At 41.7% G+C, this 26,646-nt stretch overlaps 1 protein-coding gene across 6 annotated transcripts in view; it reads left to right on the top strand.

Moving 5' to 3' along the window:
* The window catches only part of OSBPL6 (oxysterol binding protein like 6), a 310,483-nt gene that overhangs the window by 200,658 nt on the left and 83,179 nt on the right, over positions 1-26,646 (top strand). For all 6 annotated transcript variants that reach the window (XM_073646872.1, XM_073646869.1, XM_073646871.1 and 3 more), the window contains 2 exons: positions 3,078-3,191; positions 4,910-5,080. In XM_073646872.1, the coding sequence (XP_073502973.1) occupies positions 3,078-3,191; positions 4,910-5,080 (285 nt within the window). The remainder of the gene's footprint in view (positions 1-3,077; positions 3,192-4,909; positions 5,081-26,646) is intronic.

The raw sequence follows: 26,646 nt of genomic DNA, 5'->3' as shown, positions 1-26,646 counted from the left end.
ATTTTTCTGTATTTTCATGACTATGAAAATTGTACATTCACACTGAAGGCATCAAAACTATGAATGAACACATGTGGAATTATATACTTAACAAAAAAGTGTGAAACAACTGAAAATATGTCTTATATTCTAGGTTCTTCAAAGTAGCCACCTTTTGCTTTGATGACTTCTTTGCACACTCTTGGCATTCTCTTGATGAGCTTCAAGTGGTAGTCACCGGAAATGGTCTTCCAACAATCTTGAAGGAGTTCCCAGAGATGCTTAGCACTTGTTGGCCCTTTTGCCTGACTCTGCGGTCCAGCTCACCCCAAACCATCTCGATTGGGTTCAGGTCTGGTGACTGTGGAGGCCAGGTCATCTGGCGTAGCACCCCATCACTCTCCTTCTTGATCAAATAGCCCTTACACAGCCTGGAGGTGTGTTTGGGGTCATTGTCCTGTTGAAAAATAAATGATGGTCCAACTAAACGCAAACCGGATGGAATAGCATGCCGCTGCAAGATGCTGTGGTAGCCATGCTGGTTCAGTATGCCTTCAATTTTGAATAAATCCCCAACAGTGTCGCCAGCAAAGCACCCCCACACAATCACACCTCCTCCTCCATGCTTCACGGTGGGAACCAGGCATGTAGAGTCCATCCGTTCACCTTTTCTGCGTCGCACAAAGACACGGTGGTTGGAACCAAAGATCTCAAATTTGGACTCATCAGACCAAAGCACAGATTTCCACTGGTCTAATGTCCATTCCTTGTGTTCTTTAGCCCAAACCAGTCTCTTCTGCTTGTTGCCTGTCCATAGCAGTGGTTTCCTAGCAGCTATTTTACCATGAAGGCCGGCTGCACAAAGTCTCCTCTTAACAGTTGTTGAAAAGATGTGTCTGCTGCTAGAACTCTGTGTGGCATTGACCTGGTCTCTAATCTGAGCTGCTGTTAACCTGCGATTTCTGAGGCTGGTAACTCGGATAAACTTATCCTCAGAAGCAGAGGTGACTCTTGGTCTTCCTTTCCTGGGGCGGTCCTCATGTGAGCCAGTTTCTTTGTAGCGCTTGATGGTTTTTGCAACTGCACTTAGGGACACTTTCAAAGTTTTCCCAATTTTTCGGACTGACTGACCTTCATTTCTTAAATTATTGATGGCCACTCGTTTTTCTTTACTTAGCTGCTTTTTTCTTGCGATAATACAAATTCTAACAGTCTATTCAGTAGGACTATCAGCTGTGTATCCACCAGACTTCTGCACAACACAACTGATGATCCCAACCCCATTTATAACGCAAGAAATCCCACTTATTAAACCTGACAGGGCACACCTGTGAAGTGAAAACTATTTCCGGTGACTACCTCTTGAAGGTCATCAAGAGAATGCCAAGAGTGTGCAAAGCAGTCATCAAAGCAAAAGGTGGCTACTTTGAAGAACCTAGAATATAAGACATATTTTCAGTTGTTTCACACTTTTTTGTTAAGTATATAATTCCACATGTGTTAATTCATAGTTTTGTTGCCTTCAGTGTGAATGTACAATTTTCATAGTCATGAAAATACTGAAAAATCTTTAAATGAGAAGGTGTGTCCAAACTTTTGGTCTGTACTGTATTTTCCACCAAAATTTGAAAAAAAATTCTTTCCAAATCAGACAATGTGATTTTCAGGATTTGTTTTCTCATTTTGTCTCTCATAGTTGAGGTCTACCTATGATGTCAATCACAGGCCTCTCTCATCTTTTTAAGTGGGAGAACTTGCACAATTAGTGTCTGACTAAATACGTTTTTTCCCCCACTGTATATGAACAGTGAATCTCTGAATGACTAATATTTACAGCGGATTTGTCATCTCTGCTAAAATGTCGGATTAATATGTACTTGTAATCCTTCAGAAATATCAGCCCTAGAGCTTCAGTCAGTGGCACACTACTAATAGTGGCTATGGGGGCTATGGGGCCTGTGAGTCAGGGGGTCCCGGTGGCAGTGCTGGTGCCAGCCCTCCCGCATTACACTTTCATCTACAGGGTGGGCCATTTATATGGATACACCTAAATTAAATGGGAATGGTTGGTGATATCAACTTCCTGTTTGTGGCACATTAGTATATGGGAGGGGGAAAACTTTTCCAGATGGGTGGTGACTATGGCGGCCATTTTGAAGTTGGCCATTTTGGATCCAACTTTATTTTTTTCAGGGGCCATCACACTGTGTGTGGGGGGACTGTAGGGGCCATCATACTGTGTCGGGATCACTATAGGGTCACCATACTTCTGTGAGTGTGATGGATACTGGGAAGGAATTCACTGTGGGGGTATATTACTGTTTTTGGGGTAACGTTAGTTGGCATCATACCTTATGGGGTCTATGAAAGGGCTTACTTAGTAAGGGCTGCACAGTAGTGAGATATGTGCTCTTCTGTGATCCTGCAGAATATTATTTTTTTTTGGTGGGGATGGGGGGCAATTAGGAATTTTGCTATGGGGCCCCATGTTTTCTGTGTATGCCCATGGCTTCATTTCTTGTCTGTTATTTATCCTGGAAATGTATAAATAAAGTTGGGAAGATCAGGGACATTGTGTGAAATAAATTATGGTAAAAAATTAACATTTGTAAAATGATCAAAATATTATTATTTTTTTTTTATATTTGATGTGATGTTTCCAAAACTGAATTAAAGAGAAAAAATAGGGTGGAGAATGATCAACTATAATCATTTATAGTCTCTACTTTCAGGCAGTTGGTAAAAATCCAGCAGAGCTCCTACAATGTAATGGGAAAATAAGTTTTATTTTTCCAAATTAGGTTACTTTACAGGGCATGGTATAAAATCTTCACTTCCAAGAATACAAAGGCCTCTGTTCAGACGTGGCACAAGCAAGAAATACTAATAGATTTCAGCTCCGAAGCCTATAAAATTGTGAATGCAGCTGTAGCCTAAAATGACAGGCTATTTAACTGATGCAAAATATTTGCAAAGTCATAATTTTTTTCTGTAAGTTATATGTGGATGCGGTATGACAAGACTTGTAATTCTGCATTATAAATATAACCACTTTGATAAAATGCTGGTGTTCTAACAATATCGTGTTTTCTTTTTAGACTCAGAAAGGGAAAGTACATGGAAGTATTGATGTTGGGTTGTCTGTTATGTCCATTAAGAAAAAGGCTCGGAGGATAGATCTGGACACCGAGGAGAACATTTATCATCTTAAGGTTTGCTTTATGTCGATTTGTCTCCAGTGTAAATCAGCTGTCTAGAAATGTATGCGTATAATACACAAAATAAACGCTGCTAGCGACGAAGAGGACGACCAGGGGTGTACAAAAAAATGATTGGGTCAAATTGTAAAACTCCAAATGGGATAATTTCCACATGTTTTTAGGTTTACAATTCTGCGCTGATTAATTTTGTACTATATCTGAACATAAGTGTTTTTTTTTTCCTTCTTGATAATGATGAAATTTTGCCTGCTTGAAGTTTCCACTAGAGGGAGCTAAGTGCAAATAGATTTATACACTTAGTATTGAACTCAGGTGGCGCTGTAAAAATCTGTATACAGTGAGCACTTATGGCATTCCTCCAACAGTTCAGTATCTGGCCCACTCCAATTACAGTCTCTTTGGTAGTCACTTGCCCAATCTTTAGGCTACGTTCACACGACCGTATAATCGTTTCTTTCATGCTAATCACACTCTGATCAGATTTTGATCATATAGTGTGATCCGATTTTCCCAGATGTGGAAAAGATGGAAAAAAAAATTCTCCATCTTCTCCATTCTGTCAGTACATGAAAATCGGACTGCACTCAGATGACATCCGAGTGTGATCTGATTTTTTTGATGGACCCATTGACTTGTATGGCCGAGTGCGATCCGATTTAGCCGCTGCCATACACCTCTGATGGAGGCTTATCTTCCCCCAGAAAACTAAAGTTTGAGTCTTCAAATGGTATCTGCCACCAGTTTTTTTCTCACCTAATCTGAGAGCAGAATAATGTAGAGAAAGAGACCCTGACTACAGTGATATGTCACTTACTGGGCGGCTTTCTGTAGTTTTGATAAACTCTTGCTGCTAAAACAGTGATTTTATCATTCAAGGACTAGTAAACCTGCTGTCAGGTAGTCCTCCATATTTATGAGCTCTGTATAACGCCACCCCCGCCACTGATTGGCAGCTTACTGCCTATGCACAGAGTACATAGACATCTGCCAATCAGAGGTGGGGGTGGGATAATACAAAGCTCAGCATTTAGAGATCTGGTAGATCTGCATTTGACAAACAGTGATTTTATCAAAACTACAGCAAGCAGCTCAGTAAGTGATACATCGCTGGAATCAGGGTCTCTGCCCCTACCTCATGCTGCTGTCAGATTCCATAGCAAAAACCAGGTGACAGATTCCCTTTAAAATTTCAAATGCCTGTTCCTTCTTTGCCCCAACATCATCTTTTAAAGGGATTCTCTGGGCTCACCATAAAGTTTTGCAGTCACTTTAAGTTGGTCGAATCCTGACAGTGTGCAATGTGCTCACTGTCAGAATTCCCCTCTATTTCCATCTCGAGTGTGCAGTCAGTTGACTGCATTATGTGATTTGCATACCGGTGGTCACGTGCCGACTACCAACTTTTCCTTCATCTCTCAGTTTTCTTTTGAGGGAAGCGGATGAGAAGCTAGTCACTAGCTGTTAGTGGACATGTGACCGCCACGTGAGCTGGAAATAGAGGGGAATCCTGACAGTGTGCATATGTTGATCTCAGAAAATCCTTTTCCGTGAGAGATGAGAGGCCGCCATATACATTAGATGGTCCTACTGAATTGTGCATGGGGGCCTCGGCTTTGTTATCCATCATTACTGTATATGTTAACTCATATAGTACTGTGGTTATAAACAGTATGATGTTTTTCAATACATTTTGTATTTGTTTTCTGTAGGTGAAATCTCAGGATACTTTTGATGCTTGGGTGTCGAAGTTACGTCACCATAGACTTTACCGGCAGAATGAAATTGTGCGGTCACCAAGAGATGCCAGCTTCCATATGTTTCCATCAACGTCAACAACGGAGTCCTCACCAGCAGCTAATATAACAGTGCCAGAAGGAAAGGTACCGCATCTCACACTATGCAGCCTGTTCTGGATCCCTGAGAATCACTAAATATACGTCATATGGATAAAAAAGAATGTCAAGCAGACAGATGTGTTGGATGGTGGTTGATAAAGGGAATGTACAAGAGCAGAATTTTTATTCTGCTAAACAGCAACTATGGAATCTTTTAAGTCTTGTACCAGACAATGTCTATGGACAAGTGTAATACTGTTTCTAGAAAAAAAATACCGTAATATGTTTTCAAAAAGATGTGACAAGAATTTTATTCATCTTAGGCCACGTTTACCTGTTCAGTATTTGGTCAGTATTTTACATCAGTATTTGATTTTAAAAATTTGTCCTGAAGGGGGCAACAGAGCAGACCCCTAGTACTGACTGTTAGTTCTGCTCCATTGTTTTTCTCTACTGTGATTTATCCTATATCACCCTGTTACCCTCTGCTATCCTATGTCCCCCTGTTACCCTCTGCTATCCTATGTCCCCCTGTTATCCTCTGCTATCCTCTATTTTATGTCCCCATGTTATCCTCTGCTATCCTCTATCCTATGTCACCCTGTTATCCTCTGCTATCCTCTATCCTATGTCACCCTGTTATCCTCTGCTATACTCTATTTTATGTCCCCATGTTATCCTCTGCTATCCTCTATCCTATGTCACACTGTTATCCTCTGCTATCCTCTATTTTATGTCACCCTGTTATCCTCTGCTATCCTCTATCCTATGTCACACTGTTATCCTCTGCTATCCTCTATTTTATGTCCCCATGTTATCCTCTGCTATCCTCTATTTTATGTCACCCTGTTATCCTCTGCTGTTCTCTTTCCTATGTCACCCTGTTATCCTTTGTTATCCTCTATTTTATGTCACCATGTTATCCTCTGCTGTTCTCTATCCTATGCCACCCTGTTATCCTTTGTTATCCTCTATTTTATGTCACCATGTTATCCTCTGCTGTTCTCTATCCTATGTCACCCTGTTATCCCCTGTTATCCTCTATCCTATATCACCCTGTTATCCTCTGCTATCATCTATCCTATGTCGCCCTGTTATCCTCTGTTATCCTCTATTTTATGTCACCTTTATCCTCTGCTGTTCTCTATCCTGTGTCACCCTGTTATCCTTTGTTATCCTCTATTTTATGTCACTCTGTTATCCTCTGCTATTCTCTATCCTATGTCACCCTGTTATCCTCTATTTTATGTCACCATGTTATCCTCTGCTGTTCTCTATCCTATGTCACTCTGTTATCCTCTGCTGTTCTCTATCCTATGTCACCCTATTATCCTTTGTTATCCTCTATTTTATGTCACCGTGTTATCCTCTGCTGTTCTCTATCCTATGTCACCCTGTTATCCTCTGTTATCCTCTATCCTATGTCGCGCTGTTATCCTCTGTTATCCTCTATTTTATGTCACCTTTATCCTCTGCTGTTCTCTATCCTAAAAACTCAATAAAGTCCAATTTGTTGGACAATATCCACACTGGTAAACATCACCGAAATAGATCATAAATCATAAGGAGGGGGAAAGAGAGGAAAAAAGTGTGAATAAATATAAAATATAACTTTTAATATCAATTAAATTAAAATACCAATAAATTTATATATATATAAAATCAAATTGTTACATACATCCAATTGGATGTATATAGGGTCGATATTATATTATAAACTCAGACCCTGTAAGTCCTGGATTGTGTATTACAGCACATGTAAATTTGTATAAATCCACCACCAATGTCCCTCAAAATTAAAATTAAAGGTGGGGAATTGTATAAAGATGTCCCTATTAGATGTCTGTTTCCCTAATATCTCCAAATCTGTCACTATGGAAAATAATTGCGGATCACCGCTAAATTCTGATTAAAAGGTGGATATAAATCAGTATGCGGTATGGGAACTGTAGATTGCTATTTAATGTGACAGCTGTTGCTGTTATCAAAGATATCCACTGTCACAAGTTAATGAGGGTCACTCTTATATTACAAGTGACCATACAAATGAATAAAGTGGGATCCCCGCAAAAATTCACCCGGAGGATAATTCTGACAGTTTGAATAAACGGGGATATATTATGTCCCCGTTAGTTGCGGTGTACAGCGCCCTAAATTTAGACCCCCGCAGCGGTGTAGGGAGCGGGTAGTAATCTGCCAGAAGCAGCTATGTACAGGGCTTCACCTTCGCTCCTAACACCAACAAGCCGTCTCACACGCTGACTGCGTGCACGTGGTAAGCACGCGGCCAGTGTAACCAGGAGCTGTCAAACTCCAGTGAGACGCTATATCGTAGGACCCGACGGGGGCATAGTGAGTGGGTAGGGAAGGAGCATAAGAGTTGTGGCTGACATGCCAATACACAGGACATAGACGTCCCTGACGCGCATTTCGCCGCGTCTCACTGGAGTTTGACAGCTCCTGGTTACACTGGCCGCGTGCTTACCACGTGCACGCAGTCAGCGTGTGAGACGGCTTGTTGGTGTTAGGAGCGAAGGTGAAGCCCTGTACATAGCTGCTTCTGGCAGATTACTACCCGCTCCCTACACCGCTGCGGGGGTCTAAATTTAGGGCGCTGTACACCGCAACTAACGGGGACATAATATATCCCCGTTTATTCAAACTGTCAGAATTATCCTCCGGGTGAATTTTTGCGGGGATCCCGCTTTATTCATTTGTATGGTCACTTGTAATATAAGAGTGACCCTCATTAACTTGTGACAGTGGATATCTTTGATAACAGCAACAGCTGTCACATTAAATAGCAATCTACAGTTCCCATACCGCATACTGATTTATATCCACCTTTTAATCAGAATTTAGCGGTGATCCGCAATTATTTTCCATAGTGACAGATTTGGAGATATTAGGGAAACAGACATCTAATAGGGACATCCTTATACAATTCCCCACCTTTAATTTTAATTTTGAGGGACATTGGTGGTGGATTTATACAAATTTACATGTGCTGTAATACACAATCCAGGACTTACAGGGTCTGAGTTTATAATATAATATCGACCCTATATACATCCAATTGGATGTATGTAACAATTTGATTTTATATATATATAAATTTATTGGTATTTTAATTTAATTGATATTAAAAGTTATATTTTATATTTATTCACACTCTTTTCCTCTCTTTCCCCCTCCTTATGATTTATGTTCTCTATCCTATGTCACCCTGTTATCCTTTGTTATCCTCTATTTTATGTCACTCTGTTATCCTCTGCTATTCTCTATCCTATGTCACCCTGTTATCCTCTGTTATCCTCTATTTTATGTCACCATGTTATCCTCTGCTGTTCTCTATCCTATGTCACTCTGTTATCCTCTGCTGTTCTCTATCCTATGTCACCCTGTTATCCTTAGTTATCCTCTATTTTATGTCACCATGTTATCCTCTGCTATCCTCTATCCTATGTTGCCCTGTTATCCTCTGCTATCTGCTCTTTCCTATATCATTCTGTTATCCTCTGCTACCCTCTGTCCTATGTCGCCCTGTTATCCTCTGCTATCCTCTATTTTATGCCCCCCGTTATCCTCTGCTATCCTCTTTCGTATATCACCCTGTTATCCTCTGCTATCCTCTATCCTATGTTCCCCTGTTATCCTCTGCTATCCTCTTTCCTATATCACCCTGTTATCCTCTGCTATCCTCTATCCTATGTTCCCGTTATCCTCTGCTATTCTCTATCCTATGTTCCCCTGTTATCCTCTGCTATCCTTTGTCCTATGTCCCCCTGTTAACCTCTGCTATCCTCTTTCCTATATCACTCTGTTATCCTCTGCTATCCTCTGTCCTATGTCGCCCTGTTATCCTCTGCTATCCTCTATCTTATGTCCCCCTGTTATCCTCTGCTATCCTTTGTCCTATGTCCCCCTGTTATCCTCTGCTATCCTTTTTCCTATATCACTCTGTTATCCTCTGCTATCCTCTGTCCTATGTCGCCCTGTTATCCTCTGCTATCCTCTATCTTATGTCCCCCTGTTATCCTCTGTTATCCTTTATCCTATGTCCCCCTGTTATCCTTTGGTATCCTCTATCTTATGTCCCCCTGTTATCCTCTGCTATCCTTTGTCCTATGTCCCCCTGTTATCCTCTGCTATCCTCTTTCCTATATCACTCTGTTATCCTCTGCTATCCTCTGTCTTATGTCGCCCTGTTATCCTCTGCTATCCTCTATCTTATGTCTCCCTGTTATCCTCTGCTATCCTTTATCCTACGTCCCCCTGTTATCCTCTGCTATCCTCTGTCCTATGTCGCCCTATTATCCTCTGCTATCCTCTATCTTATGTCCCTCTGTTATCCTCTGTTATCCTTTTTCCTATGTCCCCCTGTTATCCTTTGCTATCCTCTATCTTATGTCCCCCTGTTAACCTCTGCTATCCTTTGTCCTATGTCCCCCTGTTATCCCCTGCTATCCTCTTTCCTATATCACTCTATTATCCTCTGCTATCCTCTGTCCTATGTCGCCCTGTTATCCTCTGCTATCCTCTATCTTATGTCCCCCTGTTATCCTCTGCTATCCTTTATCCTATGTCCCCCTGTTATCCTCTGCTATCATCTTTCCTATATCACTCTGTTATCCTCTGCTATCCTCTGTCCTGTGTCACCCTGTTATCTTCTGCTATCCTCTATCTTATGTCCCCATGTTATCCTCTGCTATCCTCTATCCTGTGTCGCCCTGTTATCCTCTGCTATCCTCTATCCTGTGTCGCCCTGTTATCCTCTGCTATCCTCTATCCTGTGTCGCCCTGTTATCCTCTGCTATCCTCTATCCTGTGTCGCCCTGTTATCCTCTGCTATCCTCTATTCTGTGTCGCTCTGTTATCCTCTGCTATCCTCTATCCTGTGTCGCCCTGTTATCCTCTGCTATCCTCTATCCTGTGTTGCCCTGTTATCCTCTGCTATCCTCTATCCTGTGTCGCCCTGTTATCCTCTGCTATCCTCTATCCTGTGTCGCCCTGTTATCCTCTGCTATCCTCTATCCTGTGTCGCCCTGTTATCCTCTGCTATCCTCTATCCTGTGTCGCCCTGTTATCCTCTGCTATCCTCTATCCTGTGTCGCCCTGTTATCCTCTGCTATCCTCTATCCTGTGTCGCCCTGTTATCCTCTGCTATCCTCTATCCTGTGTCGCCCTGTTATCCTCTGCTATCCTCTATCCTGTGTCGCCCTGTTATCCTCTGCTATCCTCTATCCTGTGTCGCCCTGTTATCCTCTGCTATCCTCTATTCTGTGTCGCCCTGTTATCCTCTGCTATCCTCTATCCTGTGTCGCCCTGTTATCCTCTGCTATCCTCTATCCTGTGTTGCCCTGTTATCCTCTGCTATCCTCTATCCTGTGTCGCCCTGTTATCCTCTGCTATCCTCTATCCTGTGTTGCCCTGTTATCCTCTGCTATCCTCTATCCTATGTCACCCTGTTATCCTCTGTGTTGCTCCCTGTTATAGCCTAATACCCTGTGCCACCAGGTCACCCTCTGTTACCCCAAATACCATGTCCAACTTTGGTCTCTAGTGTAAAAGAAGGACATAGCTGAACTAGAGCAGGTGCAGACAAGAGCGACCAAGGTTATTTAGAGAATGGGTGGACTGCAATACCAAGACAGGTTGTCAGACTTTGGGTTATTCAGTTTGGAAAAATGAAGGTTTAGGGAAGATCTTATTGCAATGTACAAATATATCTGAGGGGACAGTACAGAGACCTTAGTAATGATCTTTTTACACCAAGGCCTGTGAAAGGGACAAGGGGGCATCCTCTACATATAGAGGAAAGAAGTGCGTAATCATAATCACAGATGCAGATTTTTTACTGTAAAAGCAGTGAGAATATAAAACTCTCTGCCCCATGATATTGTAATGGTTGATTCCGTAAAAAAAGTTTAAGGAAGGCCGGGAAAAGATATAATATTACAGTTTGTGGGCACTAGATTTTGTGATGGGACGTTGCTCCAGGGAACTAGTGTGATTGCCGCATGTGGAGTCGAGAAGGATCTTTTCCTAATATGGGGCAATTAGTGTCTGCCTCATGTATTTTTTTGCCTTTCTCTGGATCAAGATTAGGTTATAGGTTCAACTCGATGGACTTAAGTCTACCTTCAACCTTAAAAACGAAACTATTACCCTCTGTCACCCCAGTTATACCATGTCTCCTGGTTTTCACTCTGACGCTATCTCACCCTCTATTGTACATAATTATGTCACTCCCCAACCCTCTGTTATATCCTGTTACCATACAGTATGTCACCCCATCTCCCTCCATTATCTCTTAGCACCTTCTGTCACTGACAGCACCCCTAGGTGAGAAGCACTGTGACCAGGATCAGGAGTTGGCCTTCGTCTGGAGGGGTTTCCGCCTCTTATCTCTTTGTCTCCATCTCTGTCATTCTAATAACGCCTGCTGATGGGTGGCTGATAACAGTGAATACTAGTCTAACCTTTGTTGTATTGTATACTGCAACTGGGGCGAAGTCTTTCACCAGTATACGAAACAGAACTTTCTGGCACTGTAACTCTCGCAGCAGCACGTCCACCTAGAAGACACAACTGTCCTCCTGAGCACCGCTGCTATACATTCACTGTATGATAGCTTCTCCCCCTCCCGGTACAGGATATACGCTGCTGAGACCAAAGGTCCCACTCTACTCTTAAAGGGAATCTGTCAGCAGGTTTTTGCTATGTAACCTTAAGACTGCATGCTGTAGGGGTTAAAACACAGATTTCAGCGATGCCTCTCTTATCAAGCTCCTTTTGTTTGCTTACAATGATTGTTTTAGCACCAGAAGCTTATCATTACTGTGACTATCTGGTCCCATGAGCTTTGGTCCGACTCCGCCCCCTCCTGTGATTAGCAGCTCACTGTCTATGGACATTGTATATACAGAGCCTGGTGTGGGTGGGGTTAACTTCCTCATCTCGGCTGCATTGCTAAATCTAAAAACTGATTGTGTGAGAACGACTGCACCCAATAATCTAAGTGATACACCGTTGGATTCAGCTTCTCTATGTCTATCTATAGCTGCTCTCAGATGAGGTCGCAAAAAGCTGTTGACAGATTCCCTTTAAGCAGAGAGATGACAGCTTTTTCCATAGATAGTCCAGAACAGCTCTGAGGCCTAACACCTTTCTGCTTTTCCCTTTCCTAAACCCTTGCACAGCCTACAGGGAGAGGACACAGCTCTGCCCTGTACAAAACCTCACTGTTGTAATAGGCAAGGAAACCTGTTCCCGACCTATGAGGAAAATGCCTTGGCTGTTTGTAGGTTCCCACACTGTGATGAACATTTTTGTTACGTTGATCAGTGAAATGGCGAGCTCAATGGCAGAAGCGGAGCTGCTGTAACACATAGCCCTGCTCCTAATGCAACAGCCAGGATCAAAGCCAGCTTGTATCCTAGCAGGTAAACCCTTAGATGCTGCTGTCGATACCCGTTGCAGCATCTAAGTTGTTAGAAAGAGGGAGGAGCCTATCGACCCCATCCAAGACACGATCGCTGGGTGCTTATAGGTTGCTTTATCAGTCAGGGCCGAACTATGACCAGAAAACATGATGGCATTTGTGAATTATGTGATATACAGTATTATATGATATAATACGATGTTGTAAAGTCTTAAAAAAGTAAAGATACAGTGCTGTGCAAAAGTTTTAGGCAGGTGTAAAAAAAAAACTGCAAAGTATGAATGCTTTCAAAAATAGAATAGTGTTAATAGTTTATTCTTGATCAGTTAACGAAATGCAAAGTGACTCAACAAAAGAGAAATCTAAATCAAATGAATATTTGGCGTGACCGCCCTTTGCCTTTAAAACAGTATCAGTCCCGATACACTTGCACACAGTTTATCAAAGAACCCGGCAAGGAGGTCGTTCATGTAGTATCAGGGAGGAGTCTGATTGGCTCCAAATTTATTCTTAGTCATATATGTCCTAAATCAATTTAATGCTAGACACTTTACATTCAATGTAACAACCAAAATCTAAAGCAGCAGTGACTCAAGCTGTTTAGAAAAAAGTTTTTCCAGCTAGATAATAAAAATATACATTTTATTAAATGCAAATATAAAAACAGAGAACAATAAAAAGACAGAGCAGCAAACCTCCAAAAAAGGGGAGGAACACAAGCAATATGAAATAAATTGAAATACAGAGATTGTAATCCCCAAAAAACTATTCACAACATATAAATCCAAAAATGGATGATCATGTTAAGAGAAGCCATATGTTATCCCACTTAAGATATATTACCTGGTACGCCAGCCACATAGGAGAAAAGTAAAGCTGTGTGTTCCCCACACCCAACGCCGTTTCACCTATTCTTCTTCCGGGGCGTGTGACACGCCCCCGGAAGAAGCGTAGGCGAAACAGCATCTTTTCTCCTATGTGGCTGATGTACCAGGTAATATTCCCTTATTATTGAACTATAGTGATCAATGCCTATTTAGGATTTGTACCTTATGCTATCCAGACATCAGGTATACATGGACTAGCATGTAATTGCTGTTCATAACTTATATTGCACTTGGCACTTTGATATTTTTTGTTGGTGAGATTTTGGCAGCTGGCATACCCCTTGGGGACCTTTGATGCAATATATATGCTATTTATCACCTACTCATTTGGTTTATTTGCAATCTAGAAGTGACCCAACATTGTCTAGGAATGGACTACATATATATATATATATATATATATATATTTATATATATATATTTATATATACAGTTGTGCTCAAAAGTTTACATACCCAGGCAGAATTTTACGTACCCACATACCCAGGCTGAGAATGTGAAATAAATGGCTTCACCCAACCAATAACCATGAGTGGAGATAAAGTTTTTTTGTTATCATTCATATTCTCTGAAACAAGGCCAAGAAAGCAAAAATTCTGCCGGGGTATGTAAACTTTTCAGCACAACTGTGTATATATATATATATATATATATATATATATATATATATATATATATGTATATATATATATATATACTGCTCAAAAAAATAAAGGGAACACTCAAGTAACACATCCTAGCTCTCAATGAATGAAATATTCTCATTGAATACTTTGTTCTGTACAAAGTTGAATGTGCTGACAACAAAATCACACAAAAATCATCAATGGAAATCAAATTTATTAACCAATGGAGGCCTGGATTTGGAGTCTCCTCCAAAATTAAAGTGGAAAAACACACTACAGGCTGATCCAACTTTGATGTAATGTCCTTAAAACAAGTCAAAGTGAGGTTCAGTATTGTGTGTGGCCTCCATGTGCCTCTATGACCTCCCTACAACGCCTGGGCATGCTCCTGATGAGGTTGCAGATGGTCTCCTGTGGGATCTCCTCCCAGACCTGGACTAAAGCATCCGCCAACTCCTGGACAGTCTGTGGTGCAACGTGACGTTGGTGGATGGAGCGAGACATGATGTCACAGATGTGCACAATCGGATTCAGGTCTGGGGAACGGGCAGGCCAGTCCATAGCTTCAATGCCTTCATCTTTCAGGAACTGCTGACACACTCCAGCCACATGAGGTCTGGCATTGTCCTGCATTAGGAGGAACCCAGGGCCAACCGCACCAGCATATGGTCTCACAAGGGGTCTGAGGATCTCACCTCGGTACCTAATGGCAGTCAGGCTACCTCTGGCGAGCACATGGAGGGCTGTGCAGCCCTCCAAAGAAATGCCACCCCACACCATTACTGACCCACTGCCAAACCGGTCATGCTGAAGGATGTTGCAGGCAACAGATCGCTCTCCACGGCGTTTCCAGACTCTTGTCACGTCTGTCACATGTGCACCTTCTCTGTGATAGTCTCAGGGTTCTGTTTCAAGTGCAGAGAGCATCATGAAGACCAAGGAACACACCAGGCAGGTCCGAGATACTGTTGTGGCGAAGTTTAAAGCTGGATTTGGATACAAAAAGATTTCTCATGTTTTAAACATCTCAAGGAGCACTGTGCAAGCGATCATATTGAAATGGAAGGAACATCAGACCACTGCAAATCTTCCAAGACCTGGCTGTCCCTCTAATCTTTCATCTCGAAAAAGGAAAAGACTGATCAGAGATGCAGCCAAAAGGCCCATGATCACTCTGGATGAACTGCAGAGATCTACAGCTGAGGTGGGAGAGTCTGTCCATAGGACAACAATCAGTCGTACACTGCAGAAATCTGGCCTTTATGGAAGAGTAGCAAGAAGAAAGCCATTTCTCAAAGATATCCATAAAAAGTCTTGTTTGAAGTTTGCCACAAGCCACCTGGGAGACACACCAAACATGTGGAATAAGGTGTTCTGGTCAGATGAAACCAAAATTGAACATTTTGGCCACAATGCAAAACGATATGTTTGGCGTAAAAGCAACACAGTTCATCACCCTCAAAACACCATCCCCACTGTCAAACATGGTGGTGGCAGCATCATGGTTTGGGCCTGCTTTTCTTCAGCAGGGACAGGGAAGATGGTTAAAATTGATAGGAAGATGGGCGGAGCCAAATACAGGACCATTCTGGAAGAAAACCTGTTGGAGTCTGCAAAAGACCTGAGACTGGGATGATGATTTATCTTCCAACAAGACAATGATCCCAAACATAAAGCAAAATCTACAATGGAATGGTTCAAAAATAAACGTATCCAGGTGTTAGAATGGCCAAGTCAAAGTCCAGACCTGAATCCAATTGAGAATCTATGGAAAGAGCTGAAAACTACTGATCACAAACGCCCTCCATCCAACCTCGATAAGCTCGAGCTGTTTTACAAGGAAGAATGGGCAAGAATTTCAGCCTCTCGATGTGCAAAACTGATAGAGACATACCCCAAGCGACTTGCAGCTGTAATCGCTGCAAAAGGTGGCGCTACAAAGTATTAACTCAAGGGGGCCGAATAATATTGCACGCCCCACTTTTCAGTTTTTAATTTGTTAAAAAAGTTTAAAATATCCAATAAATTTCGTTCCACATCACGATTGTGTCCCACTTGTTGTTGATTCTTCCCCAAAAAATTAGAATTTTATATCTTTATGTTTAAAGCCGGAAATGTGGCAAAAGGTAGAAAAGTTCAAGAGGGCCAAATACTTTCACAATGCACTGTATACCCTCTCCTATGCTATATCTTAAGTGGGATAACATATGGCCTCTCTTGACACGATCATACCTTTTTTGGATTTATATGTTGTGAATAGTTTTTTGGGGATTACAATCTCTGTATTTCAATTCATTTCATATTGCTTGTGTTCCTCCCCTTATGCTGCCCTGTCTTTTTATTATTCTCTGTTTTTATATTTGCATTTAATAAAATGTATATTTTTATTATCTAGCTGGCATCACTTTTTATCTGAACGGCTCGACTCACTGCTATTTTAGATTTTGATTTCCAAATGTATACTGCAGCTGGACAACCCCAGTAGTGGACAACCCCTTTAAGTTACTGTAAATGGATTTTACAGTTATTAGTGGGTTTTTTTTTTTTTCTGTAGTCTTCTGAGTTTTATATTTCTACGCACTGTGGGTAAAAATAATAATTTTGTGTTTGTTTTTATGTTCTATTTGTTTTCTTTTATTTGCTTTACTGTTTTCTTTTACATACGGGGTTTATTCTTTTTTTTTTTTTTTTTTTGCAAGGTTATTTTACTTTTACTGGAAGCATATGAAAAAGGATACTTAGAAATGTCAGCATGATGTTGACAGATCACTGGATTCTTTGTGAATAATTGAGCCTTGTGTGTTGGTGTATGCCATGTCCCAGGATGGATCTTTGAAAAGAAGCATTGATGTGTGTCCTGATTATATGCGAAGCTCGTATTTCTTGGACTTTCTGAGTAAAATAGGGATGTACAATCAAATGATTGATTTTTTTTTTCATAACATGTGGAGAGTGAAAGCTCTACGTACCTGGAGTTTTTTGTGTGTACTGAAAGCTTAGATTTCTAGTAAGTGTCTCAAAGCTGAAATAAAGAGGACTTTTAACCATTTTTTTCATGTTGAACTGAAAACAGCGTAATAGTGGCTGCAGGGCAAAATAAAACTTTTTTTTATTTTTTATTTAATTTTTCAACTCTCCGTTACGAAGATATTAGCAATCAAAGTATTTGGCACCTAATGAGTTAACACCCACTTGGATTTAACTAAAGTTATCAGATAGTTTTCACTGGGGGGCTGCACTTCTTCTACCTGTATGAGTTTAAAAGTTAAATCATTGAGTGCCAAATACTTTGATTGCTAATATCTTCGCAAAGGAGAGTCGAAAAATTAAAAATAATCCAAAAAGTTTTATTCCGCTCTGCAGCCACTATTTCATTGTGTGTCCAGTTCAACGTGAAGCATTCGGTGAAAAGTCCTCTTTAAAGGGAACCGGTCACCTTAAAAACTGCCATTAACCTGCAGATATAGGGTTAATCTGCAGGTTAATAGCGTTATTTTCCCCGCACTTAGCTGAAAGTCGCGGGGAGAAAATTATCTTTATTCCCTTCAGTCTTCGAGGATCAGAGGAGCCATTGTCGTAATTTCTAGAGTGCCAACCTCCACAGATAGGTAGGGAAGAAATTTAAGGTAACTGCAGTCCCTAATTTTCCCCCCAAAATATATATATAGCCCTAGAAGTGATTTATTCCTTTTGGTGTGTCTTGAGAAACCTTTTTTTAACATATTGGGCAATATACCAGGATGATTATACACATACGCGAGGTGTGGTTCCTGTAAATTAATGATTAATAAAGAATTTGTATCTTAGCAGGGTTTTTTCTGGTTTGGTTGTGTTAAAATGATATCCCATCCCATTGATAGGTAATAACTTTCAAACTTGATAAGAAGCCATAAATTTATCAACCCCCATGCAACATTTTTACACATTTGAAACAAATACCGCCTTTTTGCCTCAAGCAGTATTTCATAGCATTATTGATAGTCATTATTGTCTCGCGATTAACTCCTCCTTGAAAAGCAAGCGTAGGCATTGAGATTGTGCATAATCTTCTTATTCTGGAGAATTCCTCTGAATACTGACTGTTAAAAGACTATACTGCTTTGATTATACTAAGTAGGTCCCACATACAGTAAATCTACTATTATTCATTTTAAGAGGACATAGCTTCTAATGGGTCAGTCTACTAGAGGAGGACATTGCTGCTGGTAAAAGATAATCTATGTCTCTCTCTACATGTATACCCCGCCAATAGCAACTACAATGAAGAGAAAACTGACATGGTTTACCTCTGTTGCTTCTGGTCTTTTTTTTTTTTCAAATCAAGAAACTTTTACTGAAACCGCTGTCAGTGCTTACACATGATCAATTGGTATTCACGAGATCAATATGCAAAACATATACAAGGATTGCAAACAAATACAACCAGTGTTCATCCAAATATTTGAACCATATACATTTTCTCCCCCCTACCCACCTCTTCTGCAAGAACAGCACCCACTCATCCCTTTTTGGTGTGCAACATGCATTGGACATCCTAGCAAATTAACTATAAGTTTATTAAAGTACTAATAAATTGAAAATCACATCATTTGCCAATACCTCAGATAATACTGCTCAGCATCTAATCCAGTCGCTCCATAGTTTTCCGAATAAAATCATACATACCCTCCGGTCCCGGCTCAAAAACCGGCGAAACCCTGCAGGGTACGGTGTGTGCGCCGGGGGGATTCATAAGTCTGCAGTCAGTCTGTGTGTGTTATCGGTTTGGACCGGCGATCCCCTTTAAATAGCATAATAGTACAGGTCCTTTTGTGTTTACATGATGCACCCTCATCTTCCCTGATACAGTAAAATATCCCAGCTCAGGAGAAAGAATACCACTCACGCAGCTACCAAAATAGTAAGACCGTGGAGAGCCCAACTTCTGGGTCAGAGCTTTTATCACTAAATTAGGAAGGAAGTTTTTTTTTTACTTTTTCTAATTATATAAATATGAGATAAAAAATTATATTCTGGTTTCCTTTCACTTCACAGTGTTTCTCCCAGGAGGCGATATGTCCTCTTTAAAAACTCTCATTATTTTAAACTTCTGTATAAAGCTAAACAAAAATAAATGAAAAATCGAATTTAGCAGATTAAATACAGTACAGACCAAAAGTTTGGACACACCTTCTCATTTAAAGATTTTTCTGTATTTTCATGACTATGAAAATTGTACATTCACACTGAAGGCATCAAAACTATGAATTAACACATGTGGAATTATATACTTAACAAAAAAGTGTGAAACAACTGAAAATATGTCTTATATTCTAGGTTCTTCAAAGTAGCCACCGGAAATGGTCTTCCAACAATCTTGAAGGAGTTCCCAGAGATGCTTAGCACTTGTTGGCCCTTTTGCCTTCACTCTGCGGTCCAGCTCACCCCAAACCATCTCGATTGGGTTCAGGTCTGGTGACTGTGGAGGCCAGGTCATCTGGCGTAGCACCCTATCACTCTCCATCTTGGTCAAATAGCCCTTACACCGCCTGGAGGTGTGTTTGGGGTTATTGTCCTGTTGAAAAATAAATGATGGTCCAACTAAACGCAAACCGGATGGAATAGCATGCCGCTGCAAGATGCTGTGGTAGCCATGCTGGTTCAGTATGCCTTCAATTTTGAATGAATCCCCAACAGTGTCACAAGCAAAGCACCCCCACACCATCACACCTCCTCCTCCATGCTTCACGGTGGGAACCAGGCATGTAGAGTCCATCTGTTCACCTTTTCTGCGTCGCACAAAGACACGGTGGTTGGAACCAAAGATCTCAAATTTGGACTCATCAGACCAAAGCACAGATTTCCACTGGTCTAATGTCCATTCCTTGTGTTCTTTAGCCCAAACAAGTCTCTTCTGCTTGTTGCCTGTCCTTAGCAGTGGTTTCCTAGCAGCTATTTTACCATGAAGGCCGCTGCACAAAGTCTCCTCTTAACAGTTGTTGTAGAGATGTGTCTGCTGCTAGAACTCTGTGTGGCATTGACCTGGTCTCTAATCTGAGCTGCTGTTAACCTGCGATTTCTGAGGCTGGTGACTCGGATAAACTTATCCTCAGAAGCAGAGGTGACTCTTGGTCTTCCTTTCCTGGGGCGGTCCTCATGTGAGCCAGTTTCTTTGTAGCGCTTGATGGTTTTTGCAACTGTACTTGGGGACACTTTCAAAGTTTGCCCAATTTTTCGCACTGACTGACCTTCATTTCTTAAAGTAATGATGGCCACTCGTTTTTCTTTACTTAGCTGCTTTTTTCTTGCCATAATACAAATTCTAACAGTCTATTCAGTAGGACTATCAGCTGTGTATCCACCTGACTTCTGCACAACACAACTGATGGTCCCAACCCCATTTATAAGGCAAGAAATCACACTTATTAAACCTGACAGGGCACACCTGTGAAGTGAAAACCATTTCCGGTGACTACCTCTTGAAGCTCATCAAGAGAATGCCGAGAGTGTGCAAAGCAGTCATCAAAGCAAAAGGTGGCTACTTTGAAGAACCTAGAATATAAGACATATTTTCAGTTGTTTCACACTTTTTTGTTAAGTATATAATTCCACATGTGTTAATTCATAGTTTTGATGCCTTCAGTGTGAATGTACAATTTTCAAAGTCATGAAAATACAGAAAAATCTTTAAATGAGAAGGTGTGTCCAAACTTTTGGTCTGTACTGTATATCTTTATATTTGCTTTGGTCTCTTTTTTTTTGCAAGGTCCTTTGTGTTACAGAAAAAAAATCAGGGAGGAGTAGTTAAAATAATTATTTTTTTTACTAGTGTATAGTCTGCCTCAACAGAGTCTGTCAGCACAAAATGATTGTGGAGGACACAACCCTGATAAAAATCAGACATTACTGTCCAAATCTCTTGGCAGAAATCATTCTTTATTTAAAGGGATTGTCCTCTATTAGGACAACCCCTTCTCAATCTGAGTGACTGCCCCTGTTAAAATAAAAGCACTTATACTCACCTCCCGTTCCAGCATTTTCGGCACTCGTTCTCCCGGTGCTCACTGGACATTGTTACATCGGTGGACCCCATTTGTAAAGGATCCATTTTTTGGCTTTTTGGATTCGTTACAAAAGGAAGAAAGCGCATGGCTAATTATCGGATCCATTTTCTATAGACCTTTAATGTTTAAAAAATGGATCCAGCAGTGATCAATTTTTAAAAAAATGGACTAAAAAGTTGTGTCTTAACAACTTTTTTTGTCAACGGATTGCTGCTGGATCTGTTCTAACGGATCATTACTGGATATGTGAACATAGCCTTGTATCCTAAATTGTTACTCCTATTGTTACACTTTATGAACTGTAAAGTGCTAAATATAAGTGTGGTGCTTTAACTAAGAAAAAAAAAACCAAAACATTCTGACAGGTTTCCTTTAAGCAATTCTTTCAGATAAATAAGAATGTAGAAGAAATCCGCCGGGCTGGTAGGCATTAGGCAGTCGATGATTATTAGGGCACTCTGTTCCCATCATCTGTCAGTCGTACATTTGATTTTCTTAAGTGTTTGAATTGTGTTTTCCATGATTAATTCTATATATGGAAAGGGCTTTTTACTTTTTATAGCAGTTGTCTCGCTAGAGATCGTGACTCACGATGGAAATGAATTTATGAAGTATTGAGGTCATTTTTGGATGCGTTTTTTAATGTCAGGTCAAATGACAAAACATTCCGGCATCGGGGGACACCGGATCTACTGTCATTATAACAATATGGTCACATTTTAAAGGTCCAGTTGCTTATTTGATGCTTCATAGATTATCTACATGTATCATGAGCACATTCTGTTTAAAGGGAACTTGTCACCATGAAAATACAGTCAAATCTGCAGGCAGAATATTATAGAGCAGGAGGAGCTGAGCAGATTGATATATCGATTTGTGAGAAAAGATTCAGTATATCCTGTGTACTCAACATTTAAACCTCAGTTCTTTCTGTGATTTTGGGTCCAGTGGGCGGTCCTATGAGTGATTGACAGCTTTCCTTGTATAATTGTGCATAGGGAGATCTCTGTCCGTCACTGATAGCCCCGCCCACTGGACAAAAAATCCCAGAAACAGCAGAGGATTAAATGATTATAAAACAGGTTATAGTGAGTCTTTTCTAACAAAATGATATATCAATTAACTCAGCTCCCCCTCCTCTATAACATGGTGCCTGCAGATTGGATTACATTTTCATGATGACAAATTCCCTTTAAACTGAGTTTTTTTTTTAGGAGATCCATGTTGCCAGATCATAGGGCTTCATGAAACAAGCATAGCCTTCCTTGTTGTAAAAAAGTTGTGTTCTATATTCTGAAAAACTGTGCCATTTTTGAGACAAGGTGGTTTTAAAAAAAAAAGTCAGCAACAATGGGGATAAGAGTCATGGGGGAGGCGTCCTGCCAGCTTCTTCCTGCCCAGCTGAGTTTGATTGGGTGGTATCTCCCTATATGTCAGTCAAGCTAAATCTGGCAAGGAGAAGAAGTTTGTAACAAGGAAGACCGAACCTGATTTATGCTGCCCGTTGTTCAGGCAACATGAAATTTGTGACAGGTTTTCGGCAATGTAAAACAAAACCATTTTGAAGATTATATTGAGGAATAACATAAATATCAGTTCTATAATATTAAAATCATACTGGACAACTCTCAGAAAAAGGGGCATCAGCCATGAAAGATGGGAAGTTTGATTATAAATACTAGTTATTATCTTTAAAATGTTCCAATACTGACACGAGACTACTATGATAGTTCTAGACAATCCGGTCTATATTTATACAATACTAGATGGTGGCCCGATTCGAACGCATTTGGTATTCTAGAATAGGTATGCGGCCGACGGGGCGCAATTAGCAGAGCGGCGTTTAAATTTGGCGCCCAAATCGCTGATTGGTCGCGTTAGGCAACCGCGACCAATCAGCAAAGCGGTGTTTAAATTTGGCGGCAATATCGGTGATTGGTCACGGGCGGCGGCCGCGACCAATCTGCGAACCGTGTTAGTGAGGACTGGAGAGCGTGTTTAAATTTGGCACCAAAATCGCTGATTAGTCGCGACCAATCAGCAGAGCGGTGTTTAAATTTGGCGCCAATCTCGCTGATTGGTCACGGCCGCCATCCGCGACCAATCAGCAGAGCGGTGTTTAAATTTGGCGCCAAAATCGCTGATTGGTCGCGGGCGGCGGCCGCGACCAATCAGCGAACCGTGTTAGTGAGAAATGGAGAGTGTGTTTAAATTTGGCACCAAAATCGCTGATTAGTCGCGGCCGCGACCAATCAGCAAAGAGGTGTTTAAATTTGGAGACAATACTGCTGATTGGTCGCGGCCGGCGACCGCGACCAATCAGCAGAGCTTTCCAGAGCGGTGTTTAAATTTGGCGCCAAAATTGCTGATTAGTCGCGGCTGACGGCCGCGACCAATCAGCAGAGCGTTGTTTAAATTTTGCGCCAATACTGCTGATTGATCTCGGCCAGCGACCGTGATCAATCAGCAGAGCGTTGTTTAAATTTGGCGCCAATCTCGCTGATTGGACGCGTCTGGCATCCGCGACCAATCAGCAGAGCGTTGTTTAAATTTTGCGCCAATACTGCTGATTGATCTCGGCCAGCGACCGTGATCAATCAGCAGAGCGTTGTTTAAATTTGGCGCCAATCTCGCTGATTGGACGCGTCTGGCATCCGCGACCAATCAGCAGAGCGTTGTTTAAATTTGGCGCCAAGCTCGCTGATTGGTCGCGGCTGGCGTCCGCGACCAATTAGCACAGCAGTGTTTAAATGTGGCGCCCAAATCGGTGATTGGTCGCAGGCAGCGACCGCGACCAATCAGCAGAGTGGTGTTTAACTTTAGCGCCAAGATCACTGATTGGTCGCGTGCGGAGAGCGCGACCACTCAGCGAATCGTATTGGTGAGGAGCAGGGAGCGGAATCGTATTAGTGAGGACCGGGTAGCGCCGCTGCCTGTGCGGCTACTTCCGCTGCGAGAACCCGGGACATGAGCGACTGCTCGCAGCAGAAGTATCCCGACCCGCAGCGCCGCTCCCCGGTCTTCCCTTCACACCCTAGCCGCTGATCTCACCACAGTATCCACATGGTGTTACAAAGGTCCGGACATTTATGTTAAAAATCGCTGATTGGTCGTTGGCGCTGCCCGCGACCAATCACCGATTTGGGCGCCAAATTTAAATATCGTCCGCGACCAATCACCGATCTTGGCTCCAGATTTAAACACCGCTGTGCTGATTGGTCGCGGACGATATTTAAATTTGGCGCCCAAATCGGTGATTGGTCGCGGGCAGCGCCAGCGACCAATCAGCGATTTTTAACACAAATGTCCGGACCTTTGTAACTCCATGCTGATACTGTGGGGACATCAGTGGCTAGGGTGTGAAGGGAGGACCGGGGAGCGGCGCTGCGGGCCGGGATACTTCTGCTGCGAGCGCCCGCTCATGTCCCTGGTTCTCGCAGCAGAAGTATCCCGACCCGCAGCGCCGCTCCCCGTTCCTCCCTTCACACCCTAGCCGCTGATGTCCCCACAGTATCCGCATGGTGTTACAAAGGTCCGGACATTTGTGTTAAAAATCGCTGATTGGTCGCTGGCGCTGCCCGCGACCAGTCACCGATTTGTGCGCCAAATTTAAATATCGGCCGCGACCAATCACCCATCTTGATTCCACATTTAAACACCGCTGTGCTGATTGGTCGCGGCCGATATTTAAATGTGGCGCCCAAATCGGTGATTGGTCGCGGGCAGCGTCCGCGACCAATCAGCACAGCGGTATTTAACTTTTGCGCTAAGATCAGTGATTGGTCGGGTCCGAAGACCGCGACCAATCATCGAATCGTCTTGGTGAGGATCGGGGAGCGGCTGCCTGTGCGGCTACTTCGGCTGCGAGAACCCGGGACATGAGCGGGCGCTCGCAGCAGAAGTATCCCGACCCGCAGCGCCGCTCCCCGGTCCTCCCTTCACACCCTAGCCGCTGATGTCCCCACAGTATCCGCATGGTGTTACTAAGGTCCGGACATTTGTGTTAAAAATTGGAATTAGGGGCTCTGCTACCATATCATGCTGCTCTCAGATGGAATAGCAAACAACTAACAAATAGCAAACAACTGGTGACAGATTCTTTTTAATGAGCACTCCAAAATCTCTAAAATTTAGATATTATTGTTTTGATACAGTGTGTAAATCCTAAGAATTTTCTTTAGTATGGGAATCATTTTGATTTGTGGTGAGTTTAGAATCTGACCATAAGTGGTGCAGAGGTTGCTACTGTACCCAAGTCCTGAGTCTAAAGGGCCTCTCCACCCATCAGAGGACAACAGCTTTATATTGTATATTGGGGTCCAGGGGATGCAAGTTATGCCTCTGAACCTAACTATTCTGTTCTGCCATCACTAGTAAGCAGCAGTGATGCACTGAAATTCTGTAGTTTTGCAGTGTTTTACTGAATATTGGGTGAAATATTGTAAATATTGTTTAGTGAATAACACATCTTAATTCAAGAGTTCTGCCATCAAACCAGTGGCATTACTAATGACTGCATTATTATTCATGTTGTGGCTTTAATTAAGGGATTTATTAATTTTAATGGTTATGGAAGTGAAAAAATTATCAGTGTGAGTCAGTGGTAAATATAAATTAGATCAGAATGATGTATAAAATATTAATACGCTGCAATATGATGTGAGTGGGTGGCCAGTAGCTGATCTGACCTTGATAGTTTTGACCTTTTTGATAGAAAAATGGTCCCTGGTTCTCTATTAGTTTGCAAACATGGATCAGTGGACTGTTAATGATCCTAAGATGAATACATTTACTGCAAAAAAGAGTGACCGAATCAAAAGTCGTAAAAGATTGTTATATTCTCCTGATTATACATTTTCTTGGGTTTACTGAGTGAGAGTCTCTGGAGGATGGCTCATGAAATATTGGTGACTTTGCACAACGAGTGTAAATGTCTAAAATTTTAGATGACAGAAAATAAAGCATTATGTTGTAACTTTTTGTATAACAAAGCAGTGCCTATAAATATAGGAAATGTTATGATATATCTCATGAAAAAGTAGTAGCGGACAATAATTCTTCTCTACCTTACTGCATTCTTGCTCCAAAGTTTCCCAAAAATCTGTCTGCAGTCACTCTATCTGACTTCAGACTTGTGAATCCTCGCAGATTGCACACTGTGCTGGTGTTGGGAGCAGTTGGTTTTGTGACCACAAGTATGTGATTTGCATGGTTCCCGCCACATTCCGACTAGATGTGTCCGGCCTCACTAAATGCACCTGCACTGAGAGAGTCCTTGCACGTCTAGTCAGCATGTGACCATACGTATGCAAAACGTACACTTGTCGTTAAATGCCCGCAGCTCCCAGTGCCAGAGAATTCACAAAGATTGAGGATTCACAAGTCTGCAGTCACATAGACTTACTGCAGACTTGTAGTTTACAGCCGGACAACCCCTTTAAAGGGCACTTTTTTTTTACTATTAGTGCAACCTATTGCTCCCCCATCACTAGAAGTTGATCTCTTTAATTACAGGGGGTCTTAATTTTTAATCTGATTTTTCCTTTTTCATTGTTTACAAAGATATAATTTTCCAAATGTCACAGATTTCTTTATACAATTCATAAATACC

The sequence above is a fragment of the Phyllobates terribilis genome, unplaced genomic scaffold (genome assembly GCF_046119375.1).
Source record: "Phyllobates terribilis strain yellow unplaced genomic scaffold, ASM4611937v1 Scaffold_9__5_contigs__length_417890890, whole genome shotgun sequence".
NCBI classification, from domain to species: domain Eukaryota; kingdom Metazoa; phylum Chordata; class Amphibia; order Anura; family Dendrobatidae; genus Phyllobates; species Phyllobates terribilis.
Note: the sequence above shows the minus strand (reverse complement) of the source record. Positions and strands in the feature narration are given on the sequence as shown.